This window comes from Lethenteron reissneri, chromosome 65, assembly GCF_015708825.2.
Source record: "Lethenteron reissneri isolate LAM-NWPU_2019-01 chromosome 65, ASM1570882v1, whole genome shotgun sequence".
NCBI lineage: Eukaryota > Metazoa > Chordata > Hyperoartia > Petromyzontiformes > Petromyzontidae > Lethenteron > Lethenteron reissneri.
In genome coordinates, this window is record NC_083843.1 from 6,691,297 (window position 1) to 6,716,178 (window position 24,882).

The 24,882-nt window shown below is 46.9% G+C and overlaps 1 protein-coding gene across 2 annotated transcripts; it reads left to right on the forward strand.

The window, feature by feature from the left end:
• Nucleotides 1-670: 670 nt before the first annotated feature.
• LOC133359611 (uncharacterized) lies at nt 671-24,558 on the forward strand. Of its 2 annotated transcripts, none has more exons than XM_061578077.1 (10): nt 671-1,486; nt 3,904-4,024; nt 5,766-5,894; nt 8,040-8,159; nt 9,700-9,816; nt 14,461-14,513; nt 15,191-15,482; nt 19,372-19,647; nt 21,828-22,006; nt 23,405-24,558. In XM_061578077.1, the coding sequence occupies exons 1-10, from the start codon at nt 1,439-1,441 to the stop codon at nt 23,567-23,569; spliced, it is 1,500 nt and encodes a 499-aa protein (XP_061434061.1). In that variant the 5' UTR covers nt 671-1,438; the 3' UTR covers nt 23,570-24,558. The 2 variants fall into 2 exon arrangements, with proteins under 2 accessions (XP_061434061.1, XP_061434062.1); XM_061578078.1 differs by having other exon boundaries at nt 15,194-15,482.
• The last annotated feature ends 324 nt before the right edge of the window (nt 24,559-24,882 follow it).

Below are 24,882 nucleotides of genomic sequence, written 5' to 3' on the forward strand. Positions count from 1 at the left end.
TGCCAGATGGGTTAAAGCCTACTCTTAATTTTTTTTCTCAGGGAGAGAGTAGAGACGTGGACATTGACAACAACAGCAACAAAAAGGCTCGAAGCTTTCGAGATGTGGCTGTATCGAAGAATGCTGAAAATCCCATGGACAGCCAAAACCACCAATACACAAGTTCTGCAAGATATGGGCACTGACAGGCAACTGCTGAAGACCATCATTAGCAGGAAGTGTTACTACCTAGGCCACATTGCCCGAAACGACCACAAATACCAGCTATTAAAGCAAATCCTGGAAGGAAAAATCGAAGGGAAAAAAACGACCAGGACGGCCAAAAACGACATGGCTCAGTAACATCAAAACATGGCTACAATTAACAACAGCAGCACAAACTCTACACGCCGTGCTAGACCGGGACCAATATCATCGTGAAGTCGCACACGCCGTTAGGCAGCACTAAAGAAGAAGAAGGGAGGGAATAGACGGGAAAGAGAAACGAGCCAACAGCGAGAGGCGGAGAGAGAAAGAGAGGGCGAGCGAGACCATGAGATAGGGTTGGTGGATAGAAGGAGGACGAAGCAGGGGGGGGATTGCAGGCCTGAGCCAATAAATTGTGTTGTTGTTTTCGTTGTCATGCCGCGACTTGCAGTGTTGAGGAAGTAGCTCAAGAGGTGCGCAGAACTCCCCGCGTGCACATAGAAGAGGTGCGAGATTGCGATACAGCAGAGGCACAGAGAGATAGCGACAGATGAGGGTGATGGGGGAAAAGGTGAGAGATAGACGCAAATGATAGAGAAACGAGAGAGAGAGAGAGACAGGCGAGAGAGAGACGCAGGTGCGAGAGACAAGTGAGAGAGAAAGGTGAGAGACAGGTGAAAGAGACAGGTGAGAGAGACAGGTGAGAGATAGACACAGGCGAGGGAGACAGGTGAGAGAGAGATAGATGCAGGTGAGGGAGAGAGACGACAGAGACGTACAGGTGAGAGGCAGACGAGAGAGAGGTGAGACAGCTGGGAATAAAGGTCAGCGAGACACACGCAGGTGAGCGAGAGAGAGAGAGAGAGAGACAGGTGAGAGAGAAAGATGAGAGACACAAGTGAGAGAGACAGGTGAGAGAGACAGGTGAGAGACAGACACAGACGAAGCAGACAGGTGAGAGAGAGATAGACGCATGTGAGGGACAGACAGAAGCGACAGAGACGCACAGGTGAGAGGCGGACGAGAGAGAGGTGGGCCAGTTGAGACAGCTGGGAATACAGGTCAGCGAGACGCACACAGGTGAGCGAGAGAGACAGGCGATAGATACACAGGTGAGAGGGGCAGGCGACAGAGATACACTAGTGAGATACCCAGGCGAGCAAGAGATGTGAGAAAGACACAGGTGATTCACAGACTCTCTCTCACACTGACACATGCGCGTGTTAGAGATAGGGGAGCAGTGCAGGACGCCATGGATTTGAAGAGCCGTGGAGTTTCCCGCCTTCTCATCCTTACCCGGGTGAGTCCCCGTGCACGTAGCGACACAGAGACAAAGGAACGCATCTCCGTCACCTTCGAGGGCTGTTGCTGTCGCACCTTTGAGAGATAGAGACGGGGGGGGGGGGTTACAGTGGGCTTGCAGGAACGGTCAACACGATGGCACCGGAGCTCGGAACGCGCCTCTTTGTATCATTGCGCGTGCTTGTTGGACCGTGCGTGGGTTTTTTTGTTGTGCGGCCGGTTTCTTGTTGACCCCCCGACCCGCACCTGAGATTTAGCAACGATAAAAAAATGTTTACTTTACCAGGTTAAATCCACAGAGTTCCAGAGACCTATACATGACCATAGATACCGACGGATACTCACAGAAACAAACAGAGACCCACAGACACCCATCGAGACCCAAGCTAAAGCTTAACGATGTTTTATTTTACCAGTTAAGGCCACTAAGCTACGTAGCTCAGAAGCGACCTGGCCATCACAAAATGATAGTAGCTCAACGAAGTGGCTTATCATCACGTGGGAATTACAGACGCCTGGAGACCCATAGAGATCAATAGACTAAACTAAACTATTTTATTATTTTACACGCTTTTATTAACTCACTCCGTCTGTTGTCGTATCCGTTAAAATTGTTGTAATTCAATTTTTACCCACTTCCCAATGTGCTATCGACTGCAAACTTGGTATACTTATGTCATACTGATGACAAGACTATATTCTATCATGAAAAAAATAAATAAACATTTTACACGCTTTTATTTAACTCACTCTGTGTGTTGTCGTATCCTCAAATATTGTAACTCAATTTCAACCGTCTTCCCCATGTCGTATCGACTGCAAACTTGGTATAGGTATGTCATACTGATGACAATATGATATTCTATCATAAAAAAATATATATTTGTAAACAATATTTTTTACGGGTCTAATTGTCCACGCTCAACTCACGTTGCCTGTAAATCACCACTGTCCCTTAAGCTATGGCAAGCTGTGGGGCCACTTCCTGGAGTCGTGGAGTTCTGCCATTACGAGTACGGTACATTTCATTAAAGCGTGTTTTTTAAAAAGTATGTTTTTTATATTTTATTAGTATGGGACCAGGTAAGGCCCCACCCAGCTATGTAGTTTTTTTTCAGAAGCGACCCGGCCACATTCATAGCACCTCAGCGAAGTGGCTGATATCATCATCGCGTGGAAATGTGCTGCAGCAGTCAAATAATTCTGAACGCGTGGTGATGTTGATTCCGAATGTGGAGGGGAAAAAACCCGGAGGATCCGGAGACAAATCCACGCGACCACGGGGAGAGAGACGCCCGTAAACTCCGAATATACAACAGCAGGGGTCAGGGTCGGGATCGAACCCAACGTACCTCTTGCGTAAGGGGCCGTCCATAAATGACATCACGCGATTTTGGCGGATTTTTTATCCCCCCCCCCCCCTTCGTCACACGACGTCACAAAAAGGAAGACCCCCACTCAAATATGACATCACAAAGCTCTGCCCCCCTACCCCCCCCCCCCAAAATAAAAAAAATTCAAATCGCTTTAAACGATTGTCATTGTAGTGGGTATTTAATGTGGCGCTGGAGAAAACATTAAAAAAAAGTATATTTATTTAAAGTTGCGCATTTTTACGTGACGTCACATTTCTCAACTCCCCCCCCCCCCATCATCACACATAGTCACAAATGTCTGACAACCCCCCCCCCTAGATGCGTGACGTCCTTTATGGACGGCCCCCTATCTACATACAAAGACAAATTTCCACCATGACCCCCATCCTCCATTAAGCCGCGGAATGCGGGCAGCTTTGTTCCGCGTGGAACCTCTGACACTGATGGCGACACGGCGGCTCGTTAAGTGAAAATAATCGCTGGATAAACAAATCTGCGCCCCTATCCCCCCAACCCTAAATGACGCTGGGGGCCTCGGTTTATCTCCGGTCCCTCCTTCCACGCGGCTACGCTCGACAAATTTTTGCGACGAAGACTCCTTAAATGAAAATAATCGCGTGATAAAACACGTTCCTTCGGAGTGGGCAGGTAGGAACTTGGTTGGACAGCGCATTCATGCGATCGTGGTGCTGAGCCTGCTGAAGCGCTCTCTGAAATACAAATCGAGGGCGTGGCTCTGCACGACATACAGACAAACAAATAATCCCTGGTTGGCAGTGTGGAACTGTTGTTCCTACCTGTATATATTAATTATTATCAACAACAACTTTCATTGGAGTGCTGTTCATTGCTGACCCGATGACATGTTGGGCTTCTGGAGCTGTGCTCAGCAACCATAGCGAATGAAAACGAGCAGGCGTTTTGTCCAGGCCATGCATATTTCTTCCAGTAAAATTGGTCGCGTGATAAATCAATCTGCCCCCCCCCCCAATCCCTCCAACCCTAAATGGCGCTCGGGGTCTCGGTTTGTCTCCCGCAGTTCCTCCTTCTCCTCCCCGCACTCATCGTCACCTCTGCCCACGCGGCTGCGCTCAACGAAGGATGCGCCCGAGGCTTCTTCACAACACGGAGCGGCCTCTGCTGCACCCTCTGCCCCGCAGGTGAGAGAGACGGACTCTTTTACTTGATACATCAATCGTGCTGTGACGGTTCCACCTGAAGACGGAAGCTTGTGTTGCCTCCGAAACGTCGTGATTTAGTATTTTATTTCTATTATTTCCTCTATTATTTTTATTACTTATTTTTTTTATTTTTACCTACGTGACTTTACCGAAAAAAACCTAAGAGTATGAATCCCTGCAGTCACGAAAGCTTCAAATCTGGACGTGTCTGCCAGACGCGCGGGCGGTTCTCCTTTCACCACTTTTTTTTGCTGCCGCCTTTGCAACACCCCCCCCCCCTCTTCGGGTTCTCGATTTGTTAAGCAAAAATTAAGGGATAATGTCAATAAGGGGCCGTCCATAAATGACGTCACGCATCTAGGGGGGGGGGGTCAGACATTTGTGACGATGTGTGACGATGGGGGGGGGGGTTTGAGAAATGTGACGTCACATCAAAATGCGCAACTTTAAATGAATATAGACAACACGTTCTACTTAATTAAATAGACTTTTTAACAAATGTTTTCTCCTACAACATCAGAGTGCAGCGCCACATTAAATACGCACTACAATGACAATAGTTTAAAGCGATTTGGGGGCAGATCTTTGTAACGTCATTTTTGAGGGGGGGGGGTCTGACTTTTTGTGACGCCGTGTGACGAAGGGGGGGGGGGGGTCAAAAATCGTCCAAAATCGCGTGACGTCATTTATGAACGGCCCCTAAACACGTAGGGGTTTGACGTTCCTCAGCGTAGTTGTAACTCGCGTATCTCGTACTTCGTTCGCGTTGTCGATTATTTAACTTCCAAAAGGAAACCTTCTGGCCATGTCTCGCACTACCCGCCCCCCCCCCAGAAAGGGCATCTCGCACCCCCAGGGTGGTGCGTGTACACCAGGGTAAGAACCACTGACCTACAACAGCAGCAGCAGCCGTAGCAGAAGCAGCATCAGAACAGCAGCAGCATCAGAACAGCAGCAGCAGCCACCGTTCGTCCCACTCAGTTGGAGTGTGTGGAAGGCTCTCCCTGATTCTGCTGCCGACAAGAGGAGGAGGTCACGGGACATGGCCCAGGTGCCGTGGGTTGTACTACTGTGCCAGGCTAGGTGCAGGAGGAGGTCACGGGACACCCCAGGTGACATGGGTTGTCTGAGATGACCGGCAGATGCACAAATTGTGCTCGCTCCTGTTCCCACCTAGCTGCGTTTTATTAACGCGGCACTCTGCTCGTTTTTGTGAGCATTTCTCCTCCGCTATTGCTGGAGGGCGACTGCCTCCAACTGCCCAGTAGCCTCAGAGTGCCGAAAGTTGGCAAATGGCCTCTTTCGGCATAGTTTCTGTTTCGGCCGAAGCCAAAAAGTTAACTTTTGGTTTACTTTCGGTTTTGGCCGAAAGTAAATTTTTTCTTTCGGTCTTGTTTCATTATCGGCTGAAACTAGAAATTAAGTTTCGGTCGGCCTCTATAGGCGACGTAGTTAACATCTCGTAGGGTCGGGATCGAACCCACGACCTCCTTCATACCAGGCGAGGTAGTTAACTTCTCACAGGGTCCGGATCGAACCCACGACCTCTTGCATACCAGGTTAAGGGAGTTAACATCTAGTCACCACGCCGTCTGTCTCCAAGCCCACAGCCCTTCCCTTGCATTCTCTCCACCACCCACATCCCTCGTCGTTTATTGATTAATTACCGCAAAGTGTTCCCATCACACGATCACCCCCGCCCACCCCACCCACCCCACAGGGACTTACAAAGCGAGCGACTGTGCGAGCGATGGGAGACCGGCTTTGTGCGAGATCTGCTCTCAAGGGACTTTCACGGACCGCCCGCACAACGAGACCCGATGCTCAGAGTGCAGGCGATGCGGACCAGGTGATGAGTGGGGCCACCGCCACCACCACCGCCGTCACCGCCACCACTGCCACCACCACCGCCATCACCGCCACCACTGCCACCACCAACGCCGCCGTCACCGCCACCACTGCCACCACCACCACCATCACCGCCACCACTGCCACCACCAATGCCACCGTCACCGCCGCCGCCACCACTGCCGCCACCAACGCCGCCAGTAGCAGCAGCAGCGTCATCCTCGTCATCGTCACCACCAGCATCAAAACCACCAGCAGCATCGTGGTTGCATGAGGAGGAACCCACGGTACCGTGGTCGCTAGGAGATGTTAACTCCCTCGCCTGGTATACAGGAGGATGTGTGTTCGATCCTGACCCTGACGCTTGCTGCTGCTGTATATTTGGAGTTTGCGTCTCTCTCACTCTTCAACACACCGATGGGCTCAAGTAGTGAACTATTTGTCTTTTGTCAACGTGACACTTTTTTGCTGATTGGCCGTGTCGGGTGGTGGAGGGTTACGACACATTTATAAATAACGCAATCTGAACCCAAAAAAACGTTTATTATGAGTTTTCTACGGGTCCTCCGGTTTTTATCCTCCACATTTAGAATCAAACGTCACACGTTCCGAGAGTACTTGGCTGCTGTTATAAATTCCCACACGGCGATGATGATGATATCAGCCACTTCCTTGAGCTGCTATCATTTGTGACGGCCAGGTCGCTTCTGAAAAATATCTATACAGCAGCTGAGTGGGGCCTTACCTGGTAAAATACAACGAAAAATTAGTTTGTTTTGTTGTAAAATGAGCGGGACGGCAACAGCGGCCGCGCGAGGGGCTGCCGCCGATTATCCAAGCTCTGCGGTCTTCTGTTTATGAAGGTGTTCTCGGCCAACCCTTTTGCCATTCCGATGACGCACCTGCTGCTTATGGCTACGTCATCAAATATCGTTATCGGTACACTGAGGCTCGAGTGGTGTGGCGCGTTTTTTTGCCGCCGGCTATCATGGAGCTGCGGTTGTGGCGGTCGTGTCGCTAGGGTTCTCTGCTGTGAGTGACGACGTCTTGATATAAAAACAACAACGGCGCTGCTGCTACGTCTTTCTCTCTAGATAAAATGAACGCCGAGTCCGCTTTGCGTGTTCAGTGAACGGGGACACTCACCACCCATGCACCCTGCGACTTGCGACTGTCATCGGAATGGGAAAAGGGTTAATACGTGTGCATACATGTGGGAGGAAACCAGAGCACCCGGAGAAAATGTGAGGGAAAAACACTCGATCCAATTTTCAGACAAAACAGCCTTCTCCTGGCATAGCCTGGGGTACAGCTCCTCATCGACGCCTACCCACAGGTAGAAGGGAGTGAGATGGAACAAATGGAGATTAGTCCATACACTTTGAAGGGAGTGCGATGGAACAGATGGGGATTAGTCCACACACTTTGAAGGGAGTGAGATGGAACAGATGGGGATTAGTCCACACACTTTGAAGGGAGTGAGATGGAACAGATGGGGATTAGTCCACACACTTTGCATTAAAACATTCGTGCGGTGATCCACCAACCCTAGCTGCTGCCATCCACAGTGTGAGGGATCACAGGCGGTCACGTGCAGCAAGCGTAGCCACCACCACCACCACCAGCACCACCACCATGAGCAGCACCCCCACCACCAGGTCCAACAACAACAACCGCCATTCGCCACTAAGTGGCGGTGACATCTCACGATGCTTATGCCAGGCTACGTGCACTTTAAGGCCACGTGGAGTATCGAACGCCCGCTGGCAGGAGGTCACGCGACAGACCCTGCAGGTGCCATGTGTTGTACTGCTGTGCCAGGCTAGGTGCATGAGGTGGAGGTCACGGGACACACCCTGGAGGTGTCATGGATTGACTGAGATGAGTGGCCGATGCACCACCTGTGCCTCCTAGTGTGCCAAATTGCTGTGTTTTAGCCGCCCGATGCCCCGCTTGCACCACCAGCACCACCACCACTGCCACCATCTCCACCTCCATCACCACCACCTGCAGCAGCACCACCACCATCACTGGTGCCACCAGCTCCACCTCCATCACCTCGACCACCACCATGACCACACCAACGCTCATCATCGTGACCAAACCCCAAGACGGTCTCTCCACCACCATTTCTCGTTTTCTCCAGATGAGGAGGTGGCCGTGAACTGCTCCGTGGGGCAGGACGCAGTGTGTCGGTGCAAGGAGGGGTCCGTGAGGGATCCCCACTCGTGGCTCTGCACTTCTGAAGGGCCCAATCCAAGCTCAGGCAAGACCATCACCGTGCCTCGAGTACCACAGCCAGGAATAAAAACACATGCACACACACCAGTGATGTGCGGTGGTTGTGCATCGTTGCAAGTTGAAGTTATCAGTGTAAAGTTTAACACTTAGTAGGTAGGCTTTCGCGACCAATATCATCCATAATGGAGGTTTGTCTGGGTTGGATCGTGTAAATTTAAATGTGTCGTTCAAACCCGCCACACCTGACACAGCCGATAAGTAAGGAGTTTACACTATGAGACATCTCCTTTACCAGTGGCAAAATATAGTAATAGGTTTTTACTCTTTCAACTGGTATAAAAACTGATACCTTTATACAAGGGATCATCTTTGCAATAACTACAACACAAGCAGTCAAAATGCAAACAAAAAGAAACAACTCTGATAATGATAATGATATGCACTGTCCTTGAAGTTGATTGGTCCACACCAGAGACAGCTTTTCTTAGAGCCTAGTCTCCATTGGTGTTGGACCAGATGACTCCAAAAGGCGTACAACTCAAAAACAGTGCACTATCAGAGTATTGAGAGCTCGGGGTAAGCATTTACACTATGAGACATCTCCTTTACTAGTGATAAAATATAGTAATAGGTTTTCACCCTTTCAACTGGTTATTGCAAACATGATCCCTTGTATAAAGGTATTAGTTTTTGTACCAGTTGAAAGGGTAAAAACATATTACTACAGTAAGGAGTTTGTCACGTAAACAAAATATGCCAGTGCATTACTAGTAAAGCACTAACCGGTGTGTTGGAGAGTAAACCCACAACATTTACAATTCGAGGGCATGTTGTGAGTTTACTATCTAACACACCGGTGTGCTGCACTAGTAAGGAATTAGGACGTTCTGTTTACGTGACAAACCTTACTAATTGGCCATCTCGGGTGATGGCGGATTTAACGACGCATTTATATTTACGCGATCTAACCCAAGCAAATTTTGTTTGTTAATGAACAAAAAAAATATCGTGGTAGAGAATAGAGCCAATCGATTATGTGCATGCTCAATGACGACACTTTCCTGCTCCCACCCAGCAGAAGACTCGGCCCACTGAGTGGATGACAGCAGCAGAACCACAGCCAATCAACATCAGTCAAATTCTGCCCACCCACTCTTTTGTAAAGCTATTACAACTACTGTGCTGTAGGGGCGATCACGTTTGATCTCGGATTAACCGGAGCAACGGTTTAAGCACAATGTGACTTGTAACAAACATTTCCAAGAATAACAATGTTGCATGACTTTTTTTTAGATTATTAATTTGGGCTTAAGGGAAAATTCCCGAGTCATAAATTTGCGTGAAAATATCAGTGTGCACGGTTAATCCGGCGAATCGGATAAACCGCACGCTCGATAATTGAGTCTACTGTGCAGGGTAGAGCACAGTCCACGCGATAACACTGGGAGATGATGTGTAATGCAGGCCGAGCAAAGGCTTGCGCAGGGTAGCAGCGGCCAGAAGCATCCAGCAGCATCCCAATGCCCTCGTTTTTTTTCTGTTTTCTTTTTTTGCTGCCATCCCAGCAAACGCCCTGACAGACAACGTAGTCATCATACTGGTGTGCACCGTCGTTGCGTTTGGTGTCGTGATCGCCACCCTCGCCGCCCTTGCCTGGCATTGGAGGAAGCTGATGAATTCTCGTAAGTGGGAGCACCTCCTCCATTGCACCTACAAACGACTGCACCGTCCCCTCTCCTCCCATCGTGAATCCTTACGAGAGGTTGGGGCGGGGTTGGTGGTGGTGACACAGGTCGGCTAAATAGACATCCACAACCACAGCAACTGCAGGAACAACAACCACAATTAAAAAAAAAAATGTATAAGGTCCCGAGACCGTGATGAGTGGTGGATGAATAATCAAAATAGGTGCTTTGTGTTATCCTTGCCTGACAATAAAATGGGAGGTGGTGTTAAGATGTTCAAACACCAAATAGATTAAACCAGTTTTTTTTTGCAATGAATCATCAAGTACTGCATTAACCACGCACGGTACTTGGGTTGAACATGCAAACAAACATGGCTCTGATGATAATGTACGCATGGTCTTTGAAATCGATTGGCCTACTACACCAGACTTTTTGACTTTTAAACAACTTTTATTGCCGCCAGCAGCAACAGCACTGGAGGCAATTTCAATATGAAATACACAAGTCACCAGCAAACAAATAAAACAAACGCTATAAATCCAAACGTTGTGGCGCTAAATGCACCGCGCACAACACGGAAGAAAAGTCACGTGGTGGTGGTGGTGTTCATCACGTACAGCACGGTGATGAGCGAGCGCTTCAGAAGGTGAACACGAGGGTGCCGTCCACGATGGTACAGAGGGCTTTTCCGGCTCAGATAGCAGCCATCTTCATGGCAGAGTCTCACCACCAGAGTCAATTGACGAGAGAACAACACCTAAAGGCCTTATTTTTCATACGTTGATGCTGACAAAACATTTCCCATTGATGAAACCAATTTTTATTTGACCAGGTGTAAGGTCCCACTGAGCTATGTAGCTCTTTATCAGAAGCAACCCTGCCATCACAAATTATATCAAATGATCTCTGATATCATCATCACGGGAAAATTCATAGAGGCAGTAAAATCACTCCAAACGCGTGATGTTGATGAGTCGGTAACACTCCGCGTTGTTGTTTCTGTCCCCTGGAAAAGTGGGGGGCGACTCCACAACAGTTAAGCACCAGGGATGTAGGGGGGTCGGTTTATGAAACGCCGAAACAAAATTTCAAAGGTCATCTTCATAAGGGCAATTGCTTACCTCTGCAGCAGCGATCAAGACCAAAAAAAAACACCCATCCGCGTCACAACACCGCAGCACCTCAAACTTCTCAGTAGTGATCCACACAACGTTCGAACCCACCTCGCCGCAGGTCACCACGGCGCGTGAAACCGCCAACTCACTCACTCATCCACTCACGTGGCCCATTGGCTGTCCATAGCGGAGGGAGGAGGAGTTCTCCCTGCGCTGCCGGTGGGGACGAGTTCCTCCCCTCTGCCCAGATACGTTTAGACGTTTATCGACGACGGCGACAGCAACGACAAGACGAGTCCATTCCCAGAACCAGCAGCCTTGAGCCCTCAATCTCGGCTCCTTTTATGCTCCCAGCGCGGCCTGGCTCCGCCCTGACCGCGCCTCCCTTCTTGAACTCGCTAGCAGATTCCAGGGTCCTCCAGATGGGGTCCTCTGTGACCCTTACCCTAGTTCCTCCCCTCTGCCCACACACCGTGCACACCCTCACCGGCGTGTGGACTGTTTATCCACAACAGTTACCACTGCTGTCCACCAGCCGGCGCTATTACACTACATATGAATAAATGTGTGTATTTTAATGTACATGTACAGTGAGGGAAAAAAGTATTTGATCCCCTGCTGATTTAGTACGTTTTCCCACTGACAAAGAAATGATCAGTCTATAATTGTAATGGAAGGTTTATTTGAACAGTGCGAGACAGAATAACAAAAAAAATCCAGAAAAACGCATGTCAAAAATGTTATAAATTTATTTGCATTTTAATGAGGGAAATAAGTATTTGACCCCTCTGCAAAACATGACTTAGTACTTGGTGGCAAAACCCTTGTTGGCAATCACAGAGGTCAGACGTTTCTTGTAGTTGGCCACCAGGTTTGCACACATCTCAGGAGAGATTTTGTCCCACTCCTCTTTGCAGATCTTCTCCAAGTCATTAAGGTTTCGAGGCTGACGTTTGGCAACTCGAACCTTCAGCTCCCTCCACAGATTTTCTATGGGATTAAGGTCTGGAGACTGGCTAGGCCACTCCAGGACCTTAATGTGCTTCTTCTTGAGCCACTCCTTTGTTGCCTTGGCCGTGTGTTTTGGGTTATTGTCATGCTGGAATACCCATCCACGACCCATTTTCAATGCCCTGGCTGAGGGAAGGAGGTTCTCACCAAAGATCTGGCCCCGTCCATCGTCCCTTTGATGCGGTGAAGTTGTCCTGCCCCCTGAGCAGAAAAACACCCCCAAAGCATAATGTTTCCACCTTAATGTTTGACGGTGGGGATGATGTTATTTGGGTCATAGGCAGAATTTCTCCTCCTCCAAACACGGCGAGTTGAGTTGATGCCAAAAGGCTCCATTTTGGTCTCATCTGACCACAACACTTTCACCCAGTTGTTCTCTGAATCATTCAGATGTGCATTGGCAAGCTTAAGACGGGCATGTATATGTGCTTTCTTGAGCAGGGGGACCTTGCGGGCGCTGCAGGATTTCAGTCCTTCACGGCGTAGTGTGTTACCAACTGTTTTCTTGGTGAACCTCCTGGTTACACTAGCCCACAGGGGATTATTGTGTCCATCCGTCCGTCGTGCATCCAAAAATGGGAGGGGTGGGGCTGGGTGGAGAGGGGAGGGTGTGGAGGGGCTGGGTGGGGAGGGTGGGGAGGGGCCGGGTGGGGAGGGTGGGGAGGGGCTGGGTGGGGTGGGGAGGGTGGGGCTGGGTGGGAGGTGGGCCGGCTTGTGCCCGCCCTCACAGTCGGCCATATTTGCGGAATACACCACGCCGCCGTTGACCCTGGCCATTGACCGAGCAACCCAACGTTCCTAACAGCTCCCTCCGCAGGAATGTGTTATAAATTACAATAGATATCCATTACCGGTTGGGTGATTAAAAGGGTAATCATAATACATAATGACATTTTTTTCAGTGAAAACGTAATTTAAAGACGGAGTTGGTGAGTGTAATATTGGGTAGTATTAGTATTACCTGCCAGCGAAACGAGTTTCGTTTGCCGGTAATAATCTGCAGACGGTGTAATTCACGTGCGGGCAGAAACTGCTTTCCTCCAACAACAACAACACAAACAACGTGTTTTCCTCCGTGGAGTTGCTTAACTTCAATCGATATACCGTGTTGGGAGAACACAGATGCAACTTCCCGTGAGGCGACAACGTATGCATTGACCGATGGGCGTCGTTGCTTCCAACCTGTTTGTGGGTCTCTGTGAGTGCAAAGGAGCCTGTTGATCACGGTCATCTCTCCCGGTTGGGGCATGATTTTTTATTTGCTTTTACCGATATCTCTTCGCTGTGCTCCCTCGACACGTGTACGAACCTGCGAAGGTATTAAACGATAAACATTTTTTTTGTATCAGAGTAAGATCCCACTGAGCTCTTACGTAGCTCTTTTTAAAAAGCGACTTGGTTATCACATTTATAGCAACAGCCAAATACCCTGAACGCATGTTTATTTTAAATATGGAGGGGAAAACCGGAGGACCCGGAGAAAAATCCACACGACCACAGGGAGAGAGACATACAGACTTCAAATACTGTATGCAGGTGTCAGGGTCGGGATCGAACCCACTACCGCCTGTAAAACAGGTAAAGTAGTTAACATTTTCTAGCCACTGTGGGACTCGATGTAGAATAAGAACCTTATCTAGAAGCAGCTAATATGTAGGAGCAGCAGTATGTTGTACAGCAGCAGTTTGTGCTGTGAAGCCTTTCGCTAGGCATCCTCTACGCCTGATATACTTCTGGCTTCCAGCAACAGACACACTTAGAGTGTGTCAGTTTGAGGACCATTGATTAGATGTTTGTATTCGTTTAACAGTACATATAAAATGTTAAGTGTCTCTTAACTGTGATTCTTAAATGTATTTTTGTGAATGTTTTATGTTAGGTTAGAAACACATGGTCTGAATTTATGTTCAGTTGCCTTGGTAAATAGAGGGCTAAGTTTAGCCAAATCCTGGTTCAGTTGGCTCAAAGGCATGTGGGTTTTGCTCAGGATGTCTCCCGTTTTTTCCCTCCACGTGAACGTTACTTATAATAATAATAAATACGCTAATCACGAATCAGGTGACAAACATCTTAAGCATAAAATCCCAAAGCAGGCTGCTCTCAGAGATTATTATAAAGTGATAATGTGATTCATTGTTAATTTTTTTACCGGGTTTAAGACCCACTGCCCGATATAGCTCTTCTTCAGAAGCAACTTGGCTATCACAAATGATAGCTCAATCAAGTGGCTTATCATCATCACGTGGAAATGTATATCAGCAGACAAATACTTTAAACGCGTGATTGTTGAAAATGATAGGGGAAAAACTTGAGGACCAGAGAAAATTACATGCGACCACGGGGACAGAGAGAGATGCAGACTCCAAATATACAGCAGGTGTCAGGGTTGGCATCGAACCCATGCCCTCATATATACCAGGCGAGGTAGTTAACATTTTCTAGCCACCGTGGCGCCCAATATGTAATCGAGGCAGCGCAAACCTCAATTCTTTGTTCTGCAATGTGTCCACAGGCTCTGGTCGTGAAGAGGGGACCCGACTCATAGTAAATATCTCTGAGACTCAGGTAACGTGGAGGCAACATTGACACCAGTAGCAGCTCAGCTCTCCAGCACCATGTGTGGTGTCTCCACCAATCTTTTAAACCGATGGCACAAATGTACACCACTCGGTAATCACACAGCACAAATTTACATATAGCCTATGACAGTGAATCCATGGTTCTGTGGATTTTTCTCTGGGTTCTCCGTTTTTTCCCCTCCACATTAAGAATCAACGTCATGCGTTTAGTGTATGTGGCTGCTATACATTTCCACGTCCCCTTTGTTGAGCTATAATTTGTGATGCCCAGGTCTCTTTTGAAAAAGAGCTACATAGCTCAGTGGGGCCTTACCTGGTAAAGTAAAACATAGTTTAGTTGTAGTTTATTCTACTGCACGTAGTCAACTGTGCCAATTGGAGGCGCGGCAATCAATGCAAGCATTCTCAATTTAAAATGCTTACAAAATGTGTGGGTTCGGGATCAAACCCACGACCTCCTACATACCAGGCGAGATAGGTAACATCTTCCTAGCCATGATAACGCCCACGGTGGCGATGCGGCAGTGACTCAGAAGGGTGCTAGCTCCGGAGATCTGACCTCTGAACCAATGCATAGCAGCCTCAACCAGTTGTGTACCGTGGGCCCCAGTAGCTTGCACCGACTGAGAGTCTCTTGTGTTTCCCCCCCCCCCCGATCCAAAGCAGGAGGGCGACGACGCCATTGCACCACTGCAGGTGATGAATGACCACTGGGATGAGCTGAAGGAGTGGGTGGGTGTGAACCCCATCCCTCTGCTGGACTACCTGAGCAACAACCGCACGATCACGCGCAGAGTTCACAGCGTGGCCATGAACAAGGGCGGCGAGGAGTGTGTGGAGTTCCTGCTCAACCACTTCATCAATGAGCGAGAGGAAGAGCACCTGAAATTGTGGAACGCTCTCTATGCTGTCAGGAAAAACTACCTGCAGATCTGGAGGATGCTTCAGGAAAACGGTTCGTTGTCCATTGCCCCTGTGCGTAACTAAAGCGTCCGCCGAGGAGTTGCTGGTTGTGGAGTGGATAGGCAGCGTTCGTCCACTAGGGGCGTTGAGAGGGGATATTATTTTTTCTAATAAAAAAACATACATTTTTTGTTGTGTATAAAAAACATATATTGATTCTTTCAACATGAATAGCCTAATGAAGAGAACATTTTAAGTTGTTAATTTTAGAAACCGCTGCAACACAGTCTGATTTGTGCCTCGGGGAGGTTTCAGGGCGGCTGTGAAGGCGTCCGAGTGAGATATTTCCCTTCAGTCATTGCGATCACCGTCGCATTTTAGCCACGCCGTTAGCGACCCATTCAGGGTAGTGAAAAAGGAGCCCGTGGTTGTAATGGCGATGTCACAACGCTAGGCTGCACTGTGCAAATATATCAGGTGAAGGCCTCTACTCTCTAGACGAAAAGAACAATCGTGATGGCAGCAGGTGCAGCAAACGAAGAATGTCAAACAACTAGGTCATGATCAACCAAAAATCTATATAAACCAGCCTTCAGGCGACCGAGAAAAAGCATACGTGAGGACATTTAGCCGGAGCTGGTAGCTATGTGGATGTGCAAAGCAGAATGCACTTTTCTGTTTCCCTTGCCTTGTCTAATTTGTTGAGTCTTGTCAGCTGATTTTTAATTGTTCTTAAGGCTTTTGAAAGCGTCAAAGGGGATGTGTGGTGTGGATTTGAGGGTCATGGGGACATCATTTGAGTGCTTTGTTGTTTTGTTGTCGTATTGTTTATAAATAATTACCGTTGGGAGATAAGACAGTTGTGTCACTTTCATGGGAAGGCCAATCACATGACGAGGTTATTTTAAATTAGAACACCGTCTTTTCAGAGGTCACTCACAACAGCCCCAACCTGTTGGAAATGTCACGAGCCGCCACTGGAAGTAGAGTGCCCTTTTCACTGGTGACGAGGCGCCTCTCGTGTAGAGGCTGCAGGGTGCCGTACACAGCAAAAAATGAAAACAGAAAATAGAATCGTACTATGTATATTAGAAAAAAACAAGTTTTACTGGCTGGCTTGCTGGCTGGAACGTGGCCGGGTGGGAAAGTGCGCGGTGGTGGTCGTCACCGCGTGCATCTGTGTTACGACATAAATCTCCATTGGAACCTCATTTGCCAGTAAAAAATATGATAATTGGTTATTTACCCTTTTATCTGGTCTATGCAAACATGACTCTTTGTAAAAAAAAGTATCAGTTTTGTTGCCAGATAAAAGGGTAAAAAAACAATTATAGTATTACTGGCAAATGAGGCTCCAATGGTGTAAATGCTTACCCCGAGCTCTCATACTCTGATGGTGCATTGTCTTTGAGTTGTGCGCCTTTTGGCGTCATCTGGTCCAACACCATGTGAGACTAGGCTCTAAGGAAAGCTGTCTCGGGTGTGGACCAATCAACTTCAAGGACAGTGCATACATTATCAGACTATGGGAACCTCATTTGCCAGTAAAAATATGATATTCTTAGGTTTTTTCGGTAAAGTCACGTAGGTAAAACATTAAAAGTAAAATAAAATAAAAATCACGACGTTTCGGAGGCAACACAAGCTTCCGTCTTCAGGTGGTACCGTCACAGCCACGACAGCTGTATCAAGTAAATGAGAGATTGCAGGAGCTACCACTCCGTTTATATAATGGTTGGAGAAGGTGGTGGGGCAAGGGCCGCATACTTTTTATTAATATGGTAAGGTGAGGCTTAAGACTAATAATAGACTGCATAACAAAGGTTGAGCCTTTGTTATGGAGAGGTGCGGTTTGTGACTCAACCTGTGACAGGGAGACCACCACTAAACATGGTAAAACTGTAATGGTTGTCTGTCAAATAAGGTTGGCAAATAAGTGTAGTTAAATCTTTTTTGCATGGCTAATCACATCTTTCCAATGATTACTCAGTTTGTAACCGTCATCACGGTTGAAATTATGTCTGTGTTTGTATATTTGTATGGCTTCGTGTACAAACCTTTGATGGTAGCCAGGTTTGCAGAGAACCTTGGTCTCGGAAAATACAATTTCATGAGAGCCCACCGAGTTGTAGCAATGATCGGCAACGGCCGAAGAATCAGTTCTGCCGTGTTTCAGATCTGACTTGTGCTCGCGGACACGATCAGAAACATGACGTTTCGTTTCTCCAATGTAGCAATCACCACAAATGCAACTCAATTTGTAGACTCCAGGATACTGTAAGTCAGGAACGACATCCTTCACAGATGGAATCAAATCACGGATTTTATGCACTGTACTGAATCGGACTTGGATCTTATGTTTGTTTAGAATTTTGGAGATCTTTTTGGTTACGCCTGCTATGTATGGCAAGGTGATAGTTTTGGTCGGAGTTTCATGTGGCTGTTTCTGTATGGTGGGAGAAACAGCTTGGCGGATAGTGCGGTCAGAGTATCCGTTCATCCCTAACTCTGATAAAAAATATATATATATGATAATTGTTTTTTTACCCTTCTATCTGGCAACAAAACTGACACCTTTTTACAAGGAGTCATGTTTGCATAGACTGCAATACCTGCAGTCATAAGACAAACAAAAGAACATAACTCTGATAATATGCACTGTCCTTGAAGTTGATTGGTCCACACCCGAGACAGCTTTCCATAGAGCCGAGTCTCACATGGGTTGGAACAGATGACGCCAAAAGGCGCACAACTCAAAGACAATGCACCATCAGAGTATGAGAGTTCGGGGCAAGCATCTACATTATGGGAACCTCATTTGCACATTATCAAAGTTATGATCTTTTGTTTGTATTATGACTGCAGGTATTGCGGTCTATGCAAACATGACTCCTTGTAAAAAGGTGTCAATTTTGTTGCCAGATATAAGGGTAAAAACAAATTATCATATTTTTACTGGCAAATGAGGTTCCCATAGTGTAGATGCTTGCCCTGAGCTCTCATACTCTGATGGTGCATTGTCTTTGAGTTGTGCGCCTTTTGGCGTCATCTGGTCCAACGCACGTGAGACTCGGCTCTAAGGAAAGCTGTCTCGAGTGTGGACCAATCAACTTCAAGGACAGTGCACATTATCAGAGTTATGTTCTTTTGTTTGTATTATGACTTCAGGTATTGTGGTCTATGCAAACATGACTCCTTGTAAAAAGGTGTCAGTTTTGTTGCCAGAGAGAAGGGTAAAAAAAACAATTATCATATTTTTACTGGCAAATGAGGTTCCCATAGTGTAGATGCTTGCCCCGAGCTCTCATACTCTGCTGGTGCATTGTCTTTGAGTTGTGCGCCTTTTGGCGTTATCTGGTCCAACCCATGTGAGACTCGGCTCTAAGGAAAGCTGTCTCGGGTGTGGACCAATCAACTTCAAGGACAGTGCACATTATCAGAGTTATGTTCTTTTGTTTGTATTATGACTGCAGGTATTGCGGTCTATGCAAACATGACTCCTTGTAAAAAGGTGTCAGTTTTGTTGCCAGATAGAAGGGTAAAAAAACAATTATGGTTTTTTACCCTTTTATCTGCAACGTTTGGAGCCGCACAGATGAAAATAGATGGCAATTAGTCTACCTGCCCGAACCACTGTGATCTTCCACGAAGCTGCTCAAACCATGGACAGCAGCAGATGGAAGGGCTGTCCACTACAGTTCGAAGGGCTGTCCACTATTGCTGAAATCTTAATGAAGCCTCTGATGGTCCTATATCCCGATTTTATATTAAATTTTGCAGCACTTTGGTGATTCCTGTTGGAACTTACAGATCCTCTATGGTGGGACTTGAATCCATCCACAGCGCGGCGTGATCTAAGTGTCGAGCACGATGACCACCCAACCTACCACACGGTCACATTCTGCAACCTGCCTTTACATAGCGTGTTTCTGTCACTGCAGGGAATGCGGTGCAGGCCATTTCAAAATCCAGGCCACAGCTGATCGCCTGGATCGGCACGAACCCGCGGCACCTCCTTCTGCAACTCATCAACCAGTCGCTGATACCAAGAGACACGTTGGCCAAAGTCAGGGTGGCGCAGAGTGACGAGCAGGTGGCTGGGATCCTGCTCGACTTCTACGTTGGCCGAGGCAACGACGACTGCGAGAAGCTGCTGTTCGCGCTGTACGCAGTGAAGAACGAGTACCCTGAGGTCAAGCAGTGGCTGAACTCTCTGAGTGAGCGAACTTTCTAAATATCGCGTGCACCGTGACTGTTTTCCAGCTGACCATGAGACGCCGTCAATGACGTGTGATGTGGAAGCGTTTGCCGATTAACAAGATGGTCCCCATTGCCATAGTGATTTGTAATTCTCACCGCTGCAGACTCTGGCGAATTGGGAATTAACCTCATGAAAGGAAATTTTTAGTTTTCACCAACAGCCATTTTTTGCTGAAAATTCGAACTGGGGATTGGCAGAAGCTGCGCTCACTTAATTATACGAGATTCCAGGAACGGCAATAATATAATTACAAAAAGGCATTTTCCGTTTGACTGCTTTCCAGCTGACTTTATTAAGACGTCATCGATGAGTGTCTGTGCTCGCGTGATGCAAAAAGCGATTGTGGGGGCAAAAAAATAAATACATTTTGCCCCTCGCCATAGTATCGTCAATTTCTCACTCCTCGTCGGGAAATGCAGACGTTTATTAAATGAGAATGGACCCCGTGCACTCACAGCAATTATTTCTGAAAATTAAAGCCAGAAACGGCAACTATAGAATAATGTACAATCATTGTCTCTGCTAAATAACATTTAAGCAACTCTTCTGCCACAAACATCCTTATCATCATCATACATTTGCGTTTTTGTTACCTTTTCTTCTCTGGGTCTCTGTGGGGTTTGCTTTATGGGCCATAGTTTGGGTTTCATGGCCACAATCGCACTACCGTTGTAATTATATTTACATTCATGAACGTGATGTGGTGTAGCATCGGCCATTTGATGTCCTGACGCGGTTTATGGTGCCACCAGTGGCAATGAGGAGGAGGTTAATGGAGGAATGTTAAAGCCAGGAGGGTGGTGCAATGCGTTGGGGGGGGGGGGGTCTGAAAATTAGGTTTTTATTATTCTGTAGAGTCCACGTTGCTCCCACTCGCTGTGTGCGGTGCAACACAGCGGGTTTGTCGAATTGGAAAGGGGTCAGCCCTTGCCATCGCAGCGTAACTGAACGGTCACCAAAGCGAGCGACGTCAAACACTAAGACTCAAGACTGTTGTCCAAATGAATTGAGAGTGAGTTCGTTTGATATCAGTTTCGTGGTTTTTCTAGATAGCAACTACAGTGGCTCCCTCGTTGGACGATATTAATCGTTTCCACGAATACCATCGGCCTTTGAAATTATCACGTAGGCTTTCCCGACCAATATCATCCATAATATAGATGCTTTTGGGATAGATCGCGACAGCAGTTACAAGAACAATGTGCATGCACAATGTACATTGATTACCATATGAATAATGCAACTGGAAATGGAAAACCCATTGTAATGTATTTGCATTAATTAATCTCCCCCCACCCTCTTTGCACGTCAAAGGCTCACAAGTGACGTCATCACATCTACCCCTCTAAGGAACGAAACAGGAGGATTTCTCCACAAATAAGGCTGTTGCCTGATGAAGCTAGTTGTAATTACAATTGTACTCAGATTGTACATGTTGTGGATTTGCTCTCCAATCTACCAGTGTGCTGTACTAGTAAGGAATTGCTATGTTCTGTTTACATGACACTAAACCTCACTAATTGGCTGTGTCGAGTCGTGGCAGGTTTAACGACCAAACATTTATATTTATGCGATCTAACCCAAGAAACCTATATGATGGATTGAAATTATTGTTAATCGAATTTAGGAAACGCACGTTAAAGGCACATTAATTGTTTTTCCCCACTTTCTTGTCTTTCTTCACATTCATTTTATGGGGGCCATTGTTCTTATTTAACATTTAAGTGAAAAAAACCCACTAAGTGTTGAAGAGAGCTGTCTCCATAAGCAGCGCAACATGAAAACATTGACAAACTTAGCATCCAGTTGCTCTCAAAACAGCTCATAAAATGGGTGGCCACTGATTGGCTGAGGTCTGCCGCCGTGTCCACTTAGGAGCAGCTCCGATTGGCCGAAATTGGCGGTCCGCGTGGTATCATAAAACACGCACACACACGCATCGTTAATCGAAAATGTATCGTTAATGAGAAACAATCGTGGACCCCCATTGGGAGGAGGATATCGTTAATCGATGGTGTCGTAAAACGAAGGACCACTGTATCTTTGTAGTTTTTCTGTTGTATTACTGTTGTATTTCTGTAGTATATCTATTGTGATTGAAGATCGAAAAAACCCGACGACCTCGCTGCCTTTCAGGATTCTTCAAGAGGCTCTTGACCAAGTTCCCGAGGTTTTTGGCCACGACCAAGGACAATGGCTTACACAACCAAATCCGCTTCAACAAGGCGAAGATCTGTGAAGCTATAATGCATGACCTGGAACGGCTGCTCAGCTACCTCGAAAAGAGAAATTACTTCAGCAAGACAGTCACAGCGGTATGTATTTTATGTCTCCCGTGGAATGATGCAAAGACGGGCTTAACCTGCCAGCACCGCTGAGATCCTTGCTCTGGGCGCCACGGTGGCTCGGAGATGTTAACTCCCTCGCTTGGTAGAAAGAAGATCGATGATTATATCCCGACTCTGACGTCTGCTGTTGTATATTTAGAGTTTGCGGTGTCTTTCTCTCCGTAGTGGTAACGTGGATTTTTCTCCGGGTTCTCCGGTTTTTCCCCTCCACATTTAGTATCAAATTCACGCGTTTAGAGTATTTGGCTGGCTGCTATCAATTTCAACGTGATGATAAGCCACTTCGTTGAGCTATCATTTGTGATGTCAGGTCGCTTCTGAAAAAAAGAGCTCTATAGCACCTGGTAGAATAAAAACAAAACAAAAACGTGATAGAATCCATGGTTCTCACCTGAGATTGTTCAGTTACCACCATGTGTAACAAATTAGGAATTCATAAAATAAAACGAATCATTCTGTCTGCATGGATTAATACACTCCTTCACACTGGCAAGTCTTTAATGATGAGAAAAACAGACCATTGAATGGTTTTCTCTGCAGCAAATAGACACAGGATATACGAGCACGGTTTTATGATCAAATGGGTTGAGGAGAAATGTTTTTCAACTCATCAGCGAGCTGAAATTGTGTAATTTGGTGATTTAAATGCTTGTACGCGTGACAATTAATTTGGTATGGTGTCGGATGGTGGGAGGTGGGGGGGTCTAAACGACACAAAATCGGTCAGATCATTACGTGGCCTAACCCAAAATCCGATTATGGTTGTGGCAAGAGAGATTCTTGACGGCATGGAAAGGAACAACATGTTAATTTGAAGGTGTTGCAGGGTTTGATGGATATTTATTTTCACACAGACCCTTTCTTGTTCTGATGACGTACGTGTACGTCATCCGTTTTTTTCTCTGATTCTGTACCGATGAGATAGTGTAACGTCATCACATTTTTTTCTTCTAATTCTGTTCCAATGACGTACTACGTGTACGTCGTTGGAACGGAACTGGAAGAGAAAAGCTGAAATAATGCTATCAGTACCCAGGCTCCTCACAAGGCCATGTGGAAGGGCATGGTGTGACACACTTTTGGCACCAGATATCGAAGAGAGTGGCAGCAGTCGTGTCGCTATGATTGTCTGCAATGAGTAACAACGTCTTTATAAAAACAAAGGTGCTACTACGCCTCTCTCTAAATAAAATTAACCCTGAGCCCGCTTTGCACATTCCGAGATTCAACGGTGAACGGAGACACACCCACCACCCTTGCAACTTGCAGATGTCTCGAGAAATGGAAAGGGGTTAATATGTAGGTATTGCAGCATCGATAGATCTTCATTGTCGCACTAATAGAGCCCCATGTTATGTTTTGCAGGAGATAAGAGACATGGAGAAAAGAAAAGGACGTAAATCGGCGGTGACGCACCTGATAGAGCTCGTTCTGGGAAAAGGCCGAGGAAAGTCCAGGCAGTTCTTGGAGATCCTTTGGCAACTTCAAGCCCAATACCCAAAGATGACCCGCATCTTTGATGAAATGTGATGTTGTCTAGCCGAGTTGATTAATTGAAGTGACATTTCACTTTGTGATTTGTTTTTCTCTTTAGCAATCCACTTGTGTCACTGAGAGTTCCTAGTGGATGTTTGGATTCTTAAAATACTCATCAAACTAGCACCACTGAGATATTGGATTCAATTCCTCCTCCCTCCTCCTTTCTCCCTCGTCCATACTACCTCCTCTCCCCACTCCTCTCTCCATTTCGCCTAATCCTCCTACACCCCTATTCATCCTCCCGCATAGCAGGGAGTTCATCAGTAATGCAAGTTGATTCACGCTTCTGTTTTACCCCTGTCTGGCACACGAGCGACTTTAAACTCCAGCTCCTTGCCTCCGAGTTCATGATCGAACAATGCATCCATTTTTGCGAAACACACGCAAGATATAGGAATAGAGATATTCTTTTGTAATCATCATTATTATTATGACATTCACATTGAAATTAGTGGCAGAAGACAGATTCGGGAGTTGCCTTGTGTTTGAAATGCTGCCTGCGAATGATCAAAGTGGGACAGTGGTGTTACTTGGCGACGAGCGGTTTGAGATTGACGGCCAAAGTGGCACAAGCTGACTCAAAGTATCATCAACGTGCTCACAATGGCCGTGTTTGTTCAATAATGGCCACATCGAACATCACTTGAGTCAGCATCACTGATATCTGGGTTCCGGCTCTTGGTTCAGGTGGCTCTTTCTCTCTCAGCATCATTAATCATCCGCAAAACGTCACGGTACTCGAATTGTAAATGTTGTAGTTTTCCTCTCCAACACAATGATTAGTGCTGTACTAGTAACGAATTGGCCTGTTCTATTAACGTGACAAACCTTACTAGTTTGCTGTGTCGGGTGGTGGTGGGTTTAACAACACATTCATATTCACGCGGTCTAACCCAAAAAAAAACTGTTATTGATAATATTGATCGCGAAAGCATCCTACTTTGTGTTAACTGAAAGAGTGAAGATTTGTATGGGTGGGCAGGGGGAAGAGGGAGTGGGGGAAAGAGAACATTTTATACATCAATTGATAAACACGTGGTCATAGGCGGCGTTTGACTTTATAATTGTGTGGGGGGGGGGGGGGGGTGCAGGGGTTCGCTTTGTCCCTCACATTAGGAATGGCATGGTGCATATAATTATATATCCTTGTGTAATAAAGGACTCTGCAGGCGATGTAGGTCTCCGTTTGTCCTTTATTGGGTTCTTGTCTCGCACCCCGCGGCATCCACGGTCGGACCCGCGCCTCTTCTGCCGTGCACCCCGTGCACGCGTCGTGTGCCCCGCACACCCCGCAGCCACTCCGC

Excerpts from the sequence above, each read along its gene's own strand:
- LOC133359611 (XM_061578077.1), top strand. The coding sequence starts at position 1,439 with ATGGATTTGAAGAGCCGTGGAGTTTCCCGCCTTCTCATCCTTACCCGG. Across the intron at positions 5,895-8,039 it reads GTGCAGGCGATGCGGACCAG|ATGAGGAGGTGGCCGTGAAC; the intron begins GTGATGAGTGGG and ends CGTTTTCTCCAG. Across the intron at positions 14,514-15,190 it reads TAAATATCTCTGAGACTCAG|CAGGAGGGCGACGACGCCAT; the intron begins GTAACGTGGAGG and ends CCCGATCCAAAG.